Genomic DNA, 16,627 nt, shown 5'->3' with positions numbered 1-16,627 from the left:
TATTACTAAATTCGTGTTTTTTAAAAATGTTTTCCCCTTCTTCTCCCCAGTTTGGAATACTCCACCACACGTTCGTGCATGTGCTAGTGCTTCTGAACGCGCGTGTTTGAAACGGTATAAGAACGCTTTACATGGTATGGGGTGAGTCAGCATTCCACACCACATCACAGCTATAAATTCTCTCTCAGTACTGTCGATAGGCCGTCATTGTCTATGCAGAACTTGCTCGCTTCTTTATCTGTGTGGGGATGGGAGTGCACTTTTAACATTTAACATTTACTGTGTGAGAAAATTCCATAAAACTTTTTTTTCAGATTAGTTCAGTTTTTTTTTTGTTTAGTCGACTTGCTTGTAAAAGTGGACCTGAATTTTGTTGGTTTTGCTCTTCTGGTTTTAAATTGCCTGTGGTTTAGTTGTCTTTCCCTGGCAGCAGATGTTTTCTAGTAAATTTGTACGCATGATGGAGAATACAGACAGCCTATGTACTCTGCTCTTGTTTTTATATAGTCTTAGGTTCTGTGTTTTTATACCTGTGTCTTCATGGTAAATGGTAAATGGACTGCATTTATATAGCGCTTTTATCCAAAGCGCTTTACAATTGATGCCTCTCATTCGCCAGAGCAGTTAGGTGTTAGGGGGTAGGTGTCTTGCTCAAGGACACTTCGACATGCCCAGGGCTGGGTTTGAACCGGCAACTCTCCGACTGCCAGACAATCGGTCTTACCTCCTGAGCTATGTCGCCCCTTCATGCCTTAGTGCCATCATGTCACTGTCAGTGCCTTCACTTATTGTTCTTAACAACTCGAACTGCTCTTGTATTCAAATAAAATACTCAGATGAACTATAGATGTGTTGAGTGTCTGAAGTCCTGAACTTGCACGTTTGATTCCTAGTACCTAGTAGCTTTGTTGACCTTCTTTGTTTCTAAATCTTGTTAGGCGTTCTGTGACTCAGTGCTAGGTGCTGTCAGTGCATTATGAGTATTTGTATACTTCAGACAGCTGGGCTTCAGGTGAAGGAGTGTACCCATGTCATGACTCTGTCCAAAATGGTCTGCCCCCTTTTTAATTAATTAATTTAATTTAAAAAAAGGCCTAATTATGTGCCTTGTTAGTCCAGACTGACCAAGGCAACAGGCGGTGGGGTGGGGTGAATACTGTGATTACTACTTCCTGTAGGAGATGGCATTGCTGTCTGTGGTCCTGAATGGCTCCCAATGGAAGCTCTGACCACAGCCGAAAAGATACAGCAGCCTCACTGGCTACCTAGCTTTATGATCGCCATGACTAACTAGCCAGCTGGCTATCAATGTGCCACTGAGTTAGCTGTGTGTGAGAGTGACTGAGCTGAGACATAAGGCTAGCACACAACTGGAAAATCCTATAGTGAATGAACACCTTAACCAGTGAGGAGAGTTAGCAAAGCAATCAGTTGATCAGAAATGAACATAAGAACAGCCGTGTGTTTTGCCTCTCTGGAATCGCTTATTTGTGAGTGACGAATGTGGAGAGAAGTTGTGTTTATGCACCGGTAATGTTTTCCCTCCTGCTGATAAAAATACACTCAGATACTTAGTCCTGGTCAGTATGAAATTGCTCTTTATTCACGGAAAAGACGACACATGTATTTTGAATGAAGGAACAGTAACTTTTTTGAGCTGCTTGACAGCGGTGGAAAGTCCAGGGGTCAGGAAGTAGAAGTCCTGTCAGCTGTTCTAAATTTTTTCTAACAGTCCCTTCTAAGCAAAAAGTTATATATTGATATACCAAGTTATTTTTCACAGTTACAGAAAGTCTAAAGTAACATAAAACAGAAAATATATATATTTCAGTAGTTTCTGGACAGATTGCCTGTTCATTTACAGTCCCCCTGAGCCCTTACTCAAATGGAATAAACCGCAACATATTAATACAAAATATATGTGTTGCTGTGAAGCATATTTACCATAATACTGTATTTTCTCAGAGGTCATGTTATTTACTGCATTCCAGTAGGGGAGGAGCTTGATCTTGTGCAGATGGCGGTTGTGGTGAGGGACGCTGCCATCCCGTTGCTCTTGGCGATGGGACGAGCTGCCCCCTGCCGTGGGATAGTGAGAGAGACGGGTCTCCTGAGCAGGGGGAGCAGGGGGCACATGACACATATATTAACCCAAACACACTGAATTATATAAAACTGTCCACACATTAAAAAAACAAAAAAAACAAAAAACATTTCAAGCAAGGAAGAGGTTACTGTATGGGCGCACTGCTGGGTTAGACAAGGACAAGGGTAAACATGTGAAGAATACACTTGCTCCTGATTAGGTGCCATCTTAATTTTTTCATTTTTAACATTTAAAGAATGTGCACTTCATGCAACTCTAAAGCAGCCTGTGCAGCGAAGTTGTATGTCCAGAGGGTGTACATATGAACTGATTATTGGTATGTTTATTCACAATTTCAAATGTGGAATATGTTGTTTAAATACAGTTTGGGCTATAAAACAGGTTGAGCTGGCAAGAGTGGAATGGACAGGACTGAATAATTATTTTCAGTTAGGGCGATGGCAGAACGGTTGGTCTGAAAATCTGATAGAATCGTTCGCCTCCATAACAGCGCTGTTCAAGTGTAACAATGTGGGAATTAAAGATACGTCAAACATTGTATTGGCCAGGCATGTCGACCTAAAACTTCGCGCCGCTAGATGTCAGCACAACGCTATTTCTAACCATTACTCACGCGCTATGACACGACGCTGAACTACAGGCTAGTATTAATGATTTGTGTTTCAGGTTTGAAACTTTGACTGATCGATGTCATATATATATATATATATATATATATATATATATATATTATTTATAATTTTTTAAAATTTATTATTTATTTATTTATTTATTTGGATATAGCATGCATTCCCCTCCCTTAAAAGCACTGTTGTGACTGGCTTATGCTACCCCCAAACATATGATTCTGTGGTCATACTTATTCGTTATTTTAATAATAATTTCTAGCATATTCTTTGACTCGTATTATTACACAGTGAGGATGACCCGTTTAATATGAATTAACTTCACATGTAGATGGCAATATAACATCAAATACTCCCACATACTTTTGATTTATATGTTTCGTTTTAGGCCGGAGCTGTACACACTTGTTACCGTGTTAACCTAACATACACGAAAACCTGTTCATATATGGACGTAGTCTGTTACGTTAGGAGACTTTATCGGGGTCAGAGACGAAAAATATAACTTTAAATGCTACACTTCTAATAGTCACCGATATGAAGTGCTATATTCTGAAGAATTAGCAAAAGCATCCTGGTTAATTGACGTTAATTGACCATAATAGCCATGTACCAGAACATAAAAGAGGTCCTGATTTAGATAATTAAGAAAGCTTTTGAAATTCAGCAATTAAGGAAAATACATTCCCCCGAGGAAACATGTTATGATTCTAATTGCATGTACCTTGCGCGCTGTAATTTTTCCTAATTATCGCTGTAAGGTGCGCTCACCTATAGACGATGGGAGGGGGTGGGGGCTAATTCGGTCTGTAAGCATTTCAGAACTCATTATCGTTTGTGCAACCGTGGTATAAAATGTGAACACACTTATTCTATCCCTGCATTGGTGATAAATTTAGCTTTTAACGTTCTGCTAGAACCTTAATAGTCTCGCTTTCGTATTCCCGAGGTTAACACTGGTGTTCTCCACTTCTGTATGTCGCTCTAGATAAGAGCGTCTGCTAAGTGATTGTAGTGTAATGCAGTTGTTTGAGGGGCAGTAGCCGACTGCGATGTTTAACCTTTTTGTGTGTGTGTGTGTGCGCGCGCGCGCGCGCGTGTGTGTGTGTTGAGTGTTGAGTGGCGTGTGGTGTGGTGGTGGAGTGGGCTACGATGAGGTCACGCATGTAATAAGCTAAATATATCACCGTTCGCAATGACGCCATAGCCTACCTATGGGTTTTTCACGAAGAGCAAATTTAAACGTGATGTCTCTGCAATATTGGTGGTTGGTGATGACACATTTACAGTAGAAGTAAAAGGGTATTTTTAGTTGAATTTGTTCGACCTGTAAACTCACATTTGCAACGGGGCCCGCAACACGGGGAGAAACAGTGGCGGGGGTTGGGCTGAGACTGTCCGCTATTTCGCCACCAGAAGACGCTGTCATTCTAAAAAGGTGAAAGAGGCCAATCAAAAGCAATACGTATTTCTTTTGAAAGCGAAATGTGCAAGTACATATTTTCACATGGATACATTCTCAAATGGATAACTACCATCGGTTATAATCCAAAAATATTCATGGTCGCTTCTCTTAGTTGACATCTGAATAGGATGTATTGCTAAAATCTTTCCTTTATTCAGTTAGAATCCCAGACTGATCATAATCAACTTCAAGCTATATGGTGAAGGAAAATTCCTTGTCCACAGATGTGGGTGCATTCGTTTTTTAACTCTATATTTGTCTTTTTTTTTTTTGGAATGGCTACTATTTTGAGAAACAGGCATTAAAATATATTAAACTCGGTTAAGTATTTGCATCCCAAACTGCATCCTCACCACGATGGCCAAGACAGACTGAAAAGTGGCAGCCAATCAGAAAGCGCGTGCAATCCTGTTTTTAACCAATAGTGCGCGTGTCATATTTGTAGCTCCATGCACTGTGCTGTTAAGATAATAGATCCGAATAACAACAGTGGACAGATTTTTTTCACTTGTGTAAAACGCATAATTGTTTTAGACAAAACAGAATTGTTTTATTTAGCAATCCACGTGATAATTGGGCCTAGAATCCGGTCTGAATGTGTGAGCAATTTACTTAAAATGTATTCTTGTTTTCTATACATTATTGCACTAGCTAGTGAAGTATTACATTAATCTGTCGCATTAATCCACGATTTAAAATAATATATCTTGCTTATATGAATGTATATCCCCTAGTCTAAGGGGTTACTATTAGGCCAACTATTTGGATAGTTAGTGATATATTACTTTTTATGCTCAACTGGCATAGTTTTTTTTTTGTCATAGTTTATAGCTAGTATTGAAATAATTCTTAAATTTGGATCTGCATTCCCATTTAGAAGTTCAAGTGTTCACAGCTTCAATGTAGCACATCAACTGAAGCAACTACTTCAGATTAGTCTCTTATAGTCATGTTAGCTACCTGGTGCTAATTAGCTAAGGTTAGCTACGCTAACCTAGTTTATTGCTATTAGGTTAAAGGATAGTTAGCTAAATATATTATATTTCTATATTTCTTGGACTGGTAGGAGGCTTTGAAATGTTAGAATTTCTCTTTTGCACTTATTTTGCTCCACACAAACATTCATGCCACCTAATTAGTAAATTGATTGTGATTGGCATTGACACTAAATAGCAAGTAAACTGAGCTAATTTTCTAACTAATAACTATCAGATTATTAGCTATCTATCTAGGCACATCAGTGATGTTGATGTTCAAATAAACTCACAGGAGGTGCCAAATTGCTATTAATGTGTTCTGTTTCATAGTTCAGTTGTTGCAGATGTAATCAAGCTATGCAATATACTATGTGAAATTCAACTGAACAGTGTACTGATCTTTATACTGGAAATGCAATTTCTCTTCTGAGAAAGACCACAGCTGTCACTTGGCAAGCTAACCTAATAACAGCTAGCTGTTATGTTTGCTCATTTGCTCTCATACAACTAGCAGTGTCACTATTAGCTCGTTCTGTCTAGCTAGCTGGATTATAACCACCACACAATAAGATTTCCCAGTGTTAGTTCAACACTAGAGTCCCCCTACGGTCATAGTGGAACTCATATAAAATCAGAGTTGATATAACACTAGACATTTTACGCAGCTTGTTCTGCTTTTTAGGGGTGCGCATTACTGTTGTCTTCCCTGATTGTACAGTGCACTGGATGTGTACGCTCTCCAGCCACTTTCCGGTTTCCAGCATATACATGACTGCAGCTTCTAGTGCGATTATTCAGCGACCCAGCAATTCAACGCCACACAACTATCATAGACGTTTGTCTTGCATTAACTGATAATGCGCCCTAATTAAAAATAGCTGGCTTCCAGCCAAACCAGAAACCCTATTAAACATTAATCTAACTATTTACACACTATACCTGCACCATTAGTGCTTATGAAATTAGCCCATCTTATTTCTCCATACCACAACTTGACTTATCTTTTATCTCCAACCAGACATGGCCAACAAGCTTCCCCAAATAGGCCTAAAGCATAACCAGCCTTGGCTTATTTACTATGTATTATTGACTAAAACATAATATAACGTTATGAGCAACGTTGCAACATAATATCATACCCACGCAGTTAGTGAAATGAATTTCAAATGTTGCCGTTCTGACTGCCCAAATAGCAAGCGACTCCGGGCCGGAATCGACGCAGATCCGACCCTGGATTCGCTCGCTATCTGTGTGATATTCCCGTGCATTTATTGGAAAGAGAGAAGTCGAGTTAAGGTGGAACTATATTTTTGTTTGTCACTACAAAAGTAAAACAGACGCTAGTATAAATGTTCATATAGCAATTCATGATTAAATAAAATCATCTGGCAATTAAGTAATGGATTTGTTTCTGGAATTTTATTTCAGTTTGTAGACAAAAAAAAGTGTAATGGACATGCACAAAGCCTTTCCGGGTGCGATGCTGCCTCCGTGTCGCAGCATTTGCGGATGCGACGGAGACAATCTTGGTGATTCCGTTAAAGAGATCCCTAATTGCTCATAAATGGACCATTCAGAGCATATGCGAGTCACGCTCAGTATCTTGACCCGCATATGCACAGGTGAAGAGTTAGCTTCCGTTTAATAACCGATGTTGTTCATGCCTATTTGCAGTGACATTTATATTTTTATGCTTTCCCCCCCTCAGCCTCAAGAGAGTACTCGGCCCAGTGTGGAGTTGTGCTGCCTTGTAATTTACAATGAAGTTTTAATCTGCCTGCTCTGAACCCGTTGTGCGCCGACTGGTCTCAAAAAGACGACTGTAGGGTTTTCGTGTCTTTGATCGAGAAACATGACAGGATTGCCTGAAATAGGATGTTGTTATTGGCATAATTAACATTTAAGGACATGCCGTGTTTGTAGGCTAATTGTCACATTCGTGCATTGCTTAACGGCGCATTAGAAAAAACGGCACATAGCCTATGTTGTGCTCGTTTATTATGTAATTTATGTACGTGTTTGTTACATAGGCGTACTATCTCCCTGATCATTGCAACAACAAAGATTTGGATGACTAAGAACCTTATTCAGCGTATTCCTCGTATTCAGCGCGACCCACGGGAAGCTGCACGCTAAAAACCAGAGTGGATCGTACGGTTCACGAGCAGGCTGTGCCCTCGCGAACTTCAGTTAGTCAAGATGCCTTCTCTCCATTAACACGCGCTCAACCTTACTCTTAGTCATGCAGTTCACGATTCTTTATTCTCCTCTTGTAATATTATCTACTGAATAGCGGAAACAATAAATCGTCTCGTCTATTTAATAGTTTAATCTCATGCCGTTTGATGCCGAGGCGGAACAGTGTTCATTGACAAGGCGTAGTCTTGTATAGGATAGTGAATCGGACATTGGCGTCTTAATCTCTGAAATGTAAAAAATTTGAAGATGACAGCTGGATGCAGATATACTACTACTACTAGTACTACTACTACTACTACTAATAATAATAATAATAATTATTATTATTATAGCCTAATAAAAATAACAATAACAATAATTATAAAAAGAAGAAGAAGAACAATAAATTAATCTATTATTCTAATGGGATGTCATTTTATTTTATTTTGCCTCGTAAATTAATAGTAGTGTACATTACCTTTTGTGGGATTGATTCAATCCAAGACATAAGGAAGAAATTAAGTCTCTCGCGAGTTTCTGTAGGACATTTATTTCAGTTAACTTTTCGAGCTTTTCTCTCTGATTCTGCTGAGTAAAAAGCAGCGTTTGCCTTTCTAAACTGCATCGCCGCGACTGGTACTGTCCTAGACTGTATCGTTTGTCCTATATATTATAATTTAACTGGCACGTGTCCCGTTCACTTTGGTCATAAATTATTCAGTCATTTAAATGAAGACTTCATTGACTCTTGGTTCTCCACCGAAGAGAACCAAGAACGTGTTGAAACCGTGTCAAACATTTATGCGTTTTTGTGCGCTTGGTACATCTAGTCACCATCCAAGGCTTCATTTTGGGCCCAGTCTGACCGAATCCGTCCAAGTAAAATGCTTTGTCATTGCCTTTGAATAACACTCTCGAGGTGCTTCTATTCTCCGTACACGTGCAATACGTTCAGTGGTCATTAAATCAACCAAAAGTGTAGGCCATTCGAGGAGACTAGCAAAACGCAATACTTCACTCGACTTTGGACAAAATACATAACAATTATATTTTTGCATTTTATTAATTGCCTATTAATAAGTAAAAAATTGCACGCAAAAGCGAAATGTTGCAAAAATCACTGTTGCCAAAAATAGGAAATTTCTGAAATATGAAACCAGTTCGGTTTCATCAAAGGTTCGAGAAGCTGTGGGAACCGCACCTATCAAATTTTTAAAAAATTACTGTAACTTTTACGATTTATGCTATGTGACGTATGCAAGCACTACATTGAGTGGTATCAAATTCTTTCATCAAGCTCGATGGGCAATCTTCTGGACAATCTTTGCATCGAGAAATTTGTTATTCCCTGTTTCTTTCTTTCTTTCTTTATTTATTGTCTAACTTAAGTAAAGTATCAAATGCATTGTCACTGTCTCAATAGCCAGTGCGTACACCTGCACAATGTTAATGGCAGGCTGCGTCTACAGTCCACCTTCCAGGTCCAGAGCTACGGTAGGGAATTGCTTGGAGATCTCGTGTATCTTCATCGAGGGATATGATGACTGATTCTACCTGTAGTCGATGAGATTCACTGGGAAAAAAAACATATCTTCCATTTCTTCCAGCGAGGATGGTGCGTTTCTGAGCTGAGGGTTTCCCATGATTACTGTTATGTCTGTCTAAAGGCAGAGATGGTTAGACTTGGATAAACTGGACAGACAGCCACTTTTCATGCGAATGTAATTTTTTTTAAATTGCACCACACCCATATTACAAGAAAAGGGTGCGTTTGCATGTGCATGAAAAAGCGAATATCGTGAACCAGTGCATTCATTCACTGCATGCCTCTGACATCGAATAAAAGCAGGAAAAAGCAGGACTTTGATCCTGCTTTCACGTTCGCCTCTAACTCGCAAAGCATTTATATTTTATTATTATTATTATAGTAGTAGTAGTAGTAGTAGTAGCAGTAGTTATTATTAGTATTATTAGTACTATTCGTAGTTTTATAAACAATTCAACTGGGAACAGGAGCGCGATTATAATAATAATAATAATAATAATAATAATAATAATAATAATAATAATATGAAATAATTCCGTTATTTAATGCATTCCTTATTTGTTCGTATGCTCCGTTTGCCTTTCACTATGACACTTGTGTTTATTAATTACAAATAAACGTCAACTTTGAATTGGGAGCACAGCCTTTCGTCATAGGGGGGGCTACTCAAAGGTACCTCGCGATCAACACGTAGAAATTATGCTGGGGTGTGAGATAGATAGGGCTGCTTTGTATTGTTGCCCTGACTGCCGATGCCCCGCCTCTGATGGCAGCCTTAAACCTGGCGCCCAGTTGAAACAAACGAAAGCCAGCCCTGAGCCTCCACTCAATCCAATTAAGGCGGACTTCAGCCACTCTCATAGGTGTTCATCCAGAAGCATCGACGTAGAGACAACGGGTACACAGGGCTCTGACCGAAAAAAAAAAAAAAAAAAAAAACAGAGGGAGAGAATTTGCCCTGCCTTTTAATTTCCCTCTCTCCAGCCGCTGAACAATGTCGATGAGCCCCAAGCACACGACTCCTTTTTCTGTTTCCGATATCTTGAGTCCCCTTGAGGAGAGCTACAAGAAAGTAAGTATGGAGGGTAACAACCTGGGGGCTCCTCTCGCCACGTATCGACAGCCGCAGGTTTCGCAGGCGGCAATGCAACAGCATCATATGGGCCACAACGGGACGGTGTCCGCCACTTACCACATGACTGCGGCTGGGGTATCGCAGTTGTCGCACACCGCAATGGGGAGCTACTGTAACGGCAACCTGGCGAACATGAGCGAGCTTCCGCCTTACCAGGACAGCATGCGAAACAGCACCCCGGCCACCGGCTGGTACGGAGCCAATCCAGACCCCCGCTTTTCCACAAGTAAGTGTAATTCAGGTTTTTGCCGATATACTTGCTGCATGTTACGGGTGTCTCGATACAAAGTGGGGTTTGCTATTTCAGCGCAGGCGCAAAAGTTGCAGTTAATGGGATCAGAATGTGTGCTTGTTTATGCAAAACGTAAGCTACAAAAGATGGGTAAATTCTACGGTGATTTTGAAAAGTGACAGCAGTATTTGTTTTCATTCTTTTTTTAAATTTATGTACTGAAAGTGTCGTCTCTTCCTTAACCATTGTCCCTTTGACGCTGAAGGTTACAGCTGCGGTCCTGTCACACTTTCGTGTAGATGAAAAACCGAAATGCTACCATTGTTCATTAAACTGAAAGTGCTCCAAACATTCGTGACCGTGTGCTAGGGCTGTTAATTTTTGTGAAACTATTCTTAGCCGTTGGACTTGCCTATTCAGTTTAACATTGGCTTCAACTTTTTTTCATCCAATGCATATTTACGATGTAGTTCAATAATGTATGCTTTTACTTCCACACTCCACCCTACTACCACCCCCCCCCCCCTTCCCCAAAACAAACTCAAAAAGACAAATCAGAATTTAATTTGTAATTATGAATGAATGAAGTAGCCTATACTTGTACCTTGAGCCAATCAAATACGGGAACGGGTCAATCATGCAAGATAATGTAAGTTGCAATATATAGCTATGTATGTATTGTTTTGTGTGCGTGTGTCTGTTTGAGAGGGAGAACAGAGACACATTTAATCCAAAATGATCATAAAATTGTGCGTACGGAGGGGCTCATATATATCTTCATTAATGTATCTCAGATGTTTTGTTTACATTCTCAATATCGCAAGTTTATTGTTTGTTTGTTTATTTCTCTCCACACACCCGACCTACTCCATGGTAATACCGTTTATTTTAGGAATTACTGTCAGTGCATTTAGTATTTTCTGTAATGAGACATTCTCTCTTTCTCCAGTCTCTCGTTTCATGGGTTCGTCCTCGGGGATGAACATGAGCAGCATGGGAAGTCTGGGTTCCCTGGCGGACGTGGGGAAAGGTATGGGCCCACTGTCCAGCGCTCCGCGGAGGAAACGGCGCGTGCTCTTCTCACAAGCTCAGGTTTACGAGCTCGAGCGGCGGTTCAAGCAACAGAAATACCTCTCAGCGCCGGAGCGAGAACATTTGGCCAGCATGATCCACCTCACTCCGACCCAGGTGAAAATCTGGTTCCAGAACCATCGATACAAAATGAAGAGGCAGGCCAAAGACAAGGTATCGCAGCAACAAATGCAACAAGACACCGGTTCCTGTCAGCAGCAACAACAGTCGCCCCGGCGGGTGGCCGTGCCCGTGCTGGTGAAAGACGGTAAACCGTGTCAGGGAGGTACTCACACGCCGAGCTCTGCCATGCAGAACCATCACCAACAGGGCAGCAACGTTATGATCGTGTCCAGTAACAGTTCGACGATGGGCCAGCACCAAAGCCAACAGGTGGTCAGCGCCGGTCACTCGCCAGATTTAGTTCAACACTCCACTTCCCCTCCGTCGCTCCAGGCCCAGGTTTCGGGACTGTCGCACCTGAACTCTTCGAGCAGTGAGTACGGCACGGCCCTGCCGTGCTCGGCTCTATTGTACGGCAGGACGTGGTGACAACAGTAAGAACTACTATATAGACAAGAGAACTGTGACTGTGAATCTGTCACACTCCGAACGTTTTTTTCCCTTATATTTCTTTGAAGAAACAATGGTTTACCTACATTTGGATATGTAGACAGCTGACAGAGGGAATCAAGAAGAGACTGAAAAAAAACCAAGAAATAAGTGTTACCGAGTGGATGCGCAAGCTCCTAAAAGCGTCAAAGTTGGAAGTATTTATTTCCATTAACCCGAGGACGGGTTTAGTCCCCAAATATTTGTTTCAGAGGAACAATGCAGTGGTCAAAATGTTCTGTGTGTCTTTATTTGAAGGAAAAAATCTAATTCAATTTGAAACAGGGACTAGGTTGGGATTTCTCAAACTATTTAAGGGGAGACAAAACGTCTCTGATTTATAATAGCTTTTTATGTAACACGTAGTTTGTATATTTCTGTAAAAGGTTTGAATTGGATACATAGTTTTTAGTAATCTGTATGTACAAAGTTTTTATCGACATTGAAGTTTCCTTGTATTATATTTAGGTTCCATTGTTATTTGTAAATTTAATTTTCTTGTATCGTATATAGTTTTTGCCATAAATATAGTCATACAAACATATTAATAAATTATGAAAATAAATTGCTATCCCCTTTATTGAAGTTGGCTATAAAGTGAAAGTTATTCTGATTTGCATACGGGGAGGACATTAGCCAAACTTGCTAAATGTGCTGTAACAAGGCAAATGAAAAACAAGTAGTGTCATAAAATATTAGCTTACAATGTAATAGTAATCGTACTAGTTGTGTTAATAATAATAATAATAATAATAATAATAATAAAAATTACAATAATAACAACAATAATAATAACAAACACAACAACAACAACAATAATAATAATAATAATAGTACTACTAATAATAACAACAACAGCAATGGTTTGAGAATGTGGGCTTAAATTATCAGAGTATAAACTCATGTTACAGTAAAAAAAAAAAAAACTGTACATCAATTGACGTTTTGATCAGAAAAGATTAGCCAACTTACTTATTTGTCACTATTTGAGATCATGAGGTCACCTATCGAAGAAAATAGCATGTTGGTACGGTGCCTTTACCGAAGGTGTGTGTTAATGTAGGGACTAACTCATTATTTTACAATGCTTCTATTTCCCATATTTTGGTTGATGTATATTTGATAGAAATGCGGAAGGCAATTCTAATTATATTTCAAGGTTGAAGCTAGGGCGAGAAATGAAAACGCTTGTTCTGTAAACGGCTTAGAAAATCTTTTGCTTGTCGTAAGGAGCAGTCCAAAGTCCAGAGCAGTGACGATTGATATCTCAGACAAGGTTACTCGACCCTTTCATTGGATATGAATGTTGTTTCTGTATATGGCGCACTTTTTAGTTGAACTGTACTTTCGGTAAATAAGAATAATTTACGCTGTTTTATGTTTGGTTGTGAACTGAGTGCAACAGTGCATCTGTATATAGTCCACTTATTCATACAAAGCAGATCTCGTAGAACCCGCGCACACAAACCGCATACTTGTATTAATGGGATATTGTGTACATAAGCTTATCTCGTAAAGATCAAGCTAGGTAAACTCGCCGTTCAGCCTTTTGTAAAGTGGGAGGGCGTGTGTGTGTGTGTGTGTGCGTGCGTGCGCGCGCGTATGGCTGTGTGTGGGAGTGTGTATGTGTGTGTTTCGTTTGTAGTCATGTAAGAGTGAGTTATGTGTTCCTTCTCTTTTTTTGTTTGAGAAATCGAGATAAAATAAACAACTCACAAAGTACAGTTATCAATCAAATCCCAGTCCAAACAATCCCATTACCCTTAAAAATTCAACTGAACAATTTTCCTGCTCTTATCGGATGTGCCATTATCAATAGCTGGGAAGAAAAAAGCTCCTTGCTGACAGGCCAATGGGCCTATTTATACATCGCAGTTACTTCACAAGAAGGTATGCAGAAAACTATAACTTTTATTGACGCCCGCAGCCGATAGTGAATGTAAGTTCTAATGCGCTACTTCGTTTTGCCTGGGCTTTGATGTGCTTATTTTTTAATGTATTCTTTCGGACATTTAAATGAATAGAGAAATGTTATATATTATTAACCTGCCGTCAGACATGTTCATTACATGACATCGATTACTGATTACGAAAACAAATTTTAAAGGCGAATATAGGCCATGTAGCTACGTGGTGTTTCCTAAAATTAGTTGGTCTCGAATATTGTTGACCTGTTCTCTTGTAGTGTATGAACTATTCGCGCATGTGTAAAAACATAGGCCCACATACGTAGCTAGTAGGCATATTGGGTGGAAAATTTAATTTTATTAAAAGTTTATCTTCTTGTCTGATGTTAATCTACGACAGGCATTTGCATTGCCTTTGACTAATTTTCATTAGATTGTATATCCGCAGAGAAAGTAAAGAAATATTCATTTGGCTAAATTGAGTTGATCCACAAGGCAGTGGCGACGCTTATTTTCGAAAAGCGTAGTATCTCGAGCGTTCAAGTATGATATCGATAGAAAAGACTATTCGGTGCCCCTAAATTTTAAAGCTAGACGCATACTACTCTTGAAAATCAATCCCGCATTTAAAGCTTATACGCCTACTTATTTGAGCAAATGTAAGTTTTGGACTATGCCAATTAATTCGCGATGGTGTGTGAATTAGGTAAATATTGAAATTCTCATAAAAAAAAAAAAGTTTTGACAGCTTTTATTTCAGTTTTTAAGAAAGCATAGAATGTTTTTGTTGTTTGTCATAATTTAGGCTTTCCCCGATCCATTCAATGGATGCTTTGTTCTACTTGTTGCATTATGGCAGCATTGGTTTGTTTGTCCTGTAAACTCAAATAAAATATTTTACTTATTCGCGTAACATTTAAATGTAGGCCGTTGCAATTTACTTATTTCAGCGAAATAGGTCAGGTGACATTAGTAGCTATTTATTTATACCGGATTAAGGCAAGGTCTTGTGGTATTTTCTATCACTAAAAGACCAACTACCGATTCAACTAACGGCGGTGTTTCTTAAATCTTAAGCAGCTGTTAGGGTGCTTGTTTCGATATTGACTTTATAACGTGATTTCAGTGGGCAATCTTGATATATGTAGCTCCCGTGTCCCCCTTACAAGCAGGCCCGAGTACATTGTGGTGAGGGTTTGTTATGGTCCCTTATCACACAAGGGCATTTGCCTCCACGCAATTTCCTAAATACTTATGAAGTCTGTGCGGGGCTTTTGGAGTGCGCCGTCGTTAAAAATTAATTCTAGAATCCAAACAGGTCAACCACTCTCACATCCAGATGAATAAACTGGCCCTAATATTACCAATTCACGTCGCGCTTTTTAATAATAATAATAATAATAATAATAATAATAATAATAATAATAATAATAATAATAATAATAATTTGCTATTGTTGTTGTTGTTGTTAGTGGCAGCGGTGGTGTTGCTGTTGAGCATCAGTTGGTGTGCAACCTTCGTTGTGTATAGACTATAGATTCTTTTTAGTTTTATCGGTTTTTTTTTTCGATGTTTCTAAATATTTATATTTTCCATTCCACTCTAATATTAAAATAGTTTCCCAAAAATGGCAGAAAGGTGCTTTGTTAAAATCTCGTGCAGATACTTCAGTGCTGTAGAAGACAACGATAAATGTATTTTTACAAAAAACATTTTTATTCCGTCACATGTAACCATACTGCCGTTCTTATGTGGCCTACTTTGCAAAGAGACCATTAACTTCAAAGAGTGCAATCATTTTTGTCTTCCTCTTCTTACTAGGGTTAATATTGTGATATGTTTCGTGAAGTGGAAACTTTTCTCACAATCATGCACGTGCGAATATATATATATATATATATATATATATATATATATGGTAAGGTATTTACAGTTGCTGTACAGGACAGTTTAAATCAATTGTAGACAATTTCAGCTCCATGGTCACGTGACTTTGTAGTGTTAGACCGTTAACTATGTCATATTTCCTGGTGTGATTTGGTCAAATGGTAAGTGGTAATATGGCTCGTGCGCGATTCAGTGGAAAATTAACGCAAAAGGTCTGGTTAATGCTGTGACGAAAGAGGACCCTGTGACAAAGAACCAGTGCTTCACAATTATATCAGATTTTCTTAAACTGTGCTTTGCCGTGTGTTTTTCTGATTATAACAAATGCAGTTGTCATAAATTTAACCATAGACTGTACAGATTAAATTTCAGTATCGCCTATGCAACACACACACACACACACACACATAAGGAGAGAAAGAGAGAGAGAGAGGGGGGAGAGATAGAGAAAGAGAAGTATTAAGCTAATATAATGGTTTTCTTAAGAACTTTAGTAGTGTATGCGTTAGTGGCTATTTATTTTACTGCCCCCTACCCTCCTTCGTGTTATACTTACCACTACATCTCAGAATCGTCTTTATGTTTTCGATATTTATGTATTTGTTTTATGTGAAAAGTCCATAAAATGCTCCAAGTTTTTCTTATGGGTAATTAGGCTGAGCTCTGAGCTTCAGCCTGCCGGCGCGACCTCGCGCCACTAAGCGATGGAGTGCACTGGAATTAATGAGGTGGCTGATTGTAATGGGCTTGTTCTTTGAATTTTTTAGCTTTCAATCAGTATTACCTTTGGTGAATGTCCCCCCCCCCAAAAAAAGTATTTCTGCAGCCGTTAGTTCAGGAGCGGACGATATGTGGATGGGAGTGTGCGTGTGTTTTCCACCATT

The 16,627-nt window shown here is 39.2% G+C and overlaps 1 protein-coding gene and 1 long non-coding RNA gene across 2 annotated transcripts; one reads left to right on the top strand and one right to left on the bottom strand.

The window, feature by feature from the left end:
• Nucleotides 1–1,927: 1,927 nt before the first annotated feature.
• On the bottom strand, nucleotides 1,928–7,992 carry LOC135241707 (uncharacterized). Its single transcript, XR_010326092.1, has 3 exons — nucleotides 7,832–7,992; nucleotides 4,073–4,163; nucleotides 1,928–2,110 (listed from the first exon to the last, which is right to left on the bottom strand). It is a non-coding gene; the product is annotated as an uncharacterized LOC135241707 (long non-coding RNA).
• Nucleotides 7,993–9,533: 1,541 nt separating this feature from the next.
• nkx2.1 (NK2 homeobox 1) lies at nucleotides 9,534–12,622 on the top strand. Its single transcript, XM_064308877.1, has 2 exons — nucleotides 9,534–10,260; nucleotides 11,216–12,622. Exons 1-2 carry the CDS (start codon nucleotides 9,894–9,896, stop codon nucleotides 11,887–11,889), a joined length of 1,041 nt encoding a protein of 346 aa, XP_064164947.1. The 5' UTR covers nucleotides 9,534–9,893; the 3' UTR covers nucleotides 11,890–12,622.
• The last annotated feature ends 4,005 nt before the right edge of the window (nucleotides 12,623–16,627 follow it).

This window comes from Anguilla rostrata, chromosome 1 (genome assembly GCF_018555375.3).
Source record: "Anguilla rostrata isolate EN2019 chromosome 1, ASM1855537v3, whole genome shotgun sequence".
NCBI classification, from domain to species: Eukaryota; Metazoa; Chordata; class Actinopteri; order Anguilliformes; family Anguillidae; genus Anguilla; species Anguilla rostrata.
Note: the sequence above shows the minus strand (reverse complement) of the source record. Positions and strands in the feature narration are given on the sequence as shown.

Coding starts and splice junctions, on each gene's coding strand:
- nkx2.1 (XM_064308877.1), top strand. CDS start 9,894: ATGTCGATGAGCCCCAAGCACACGACTCCTTTTTCTGTTTCCGATATC. Junction 10,261..11,215: donor AGACCCCCGCTTTTCCACAA/GTAAGTGTAATT, acceptor CTCTTTCTCCAG/TCTCTCGTTTCATGGGTTCG.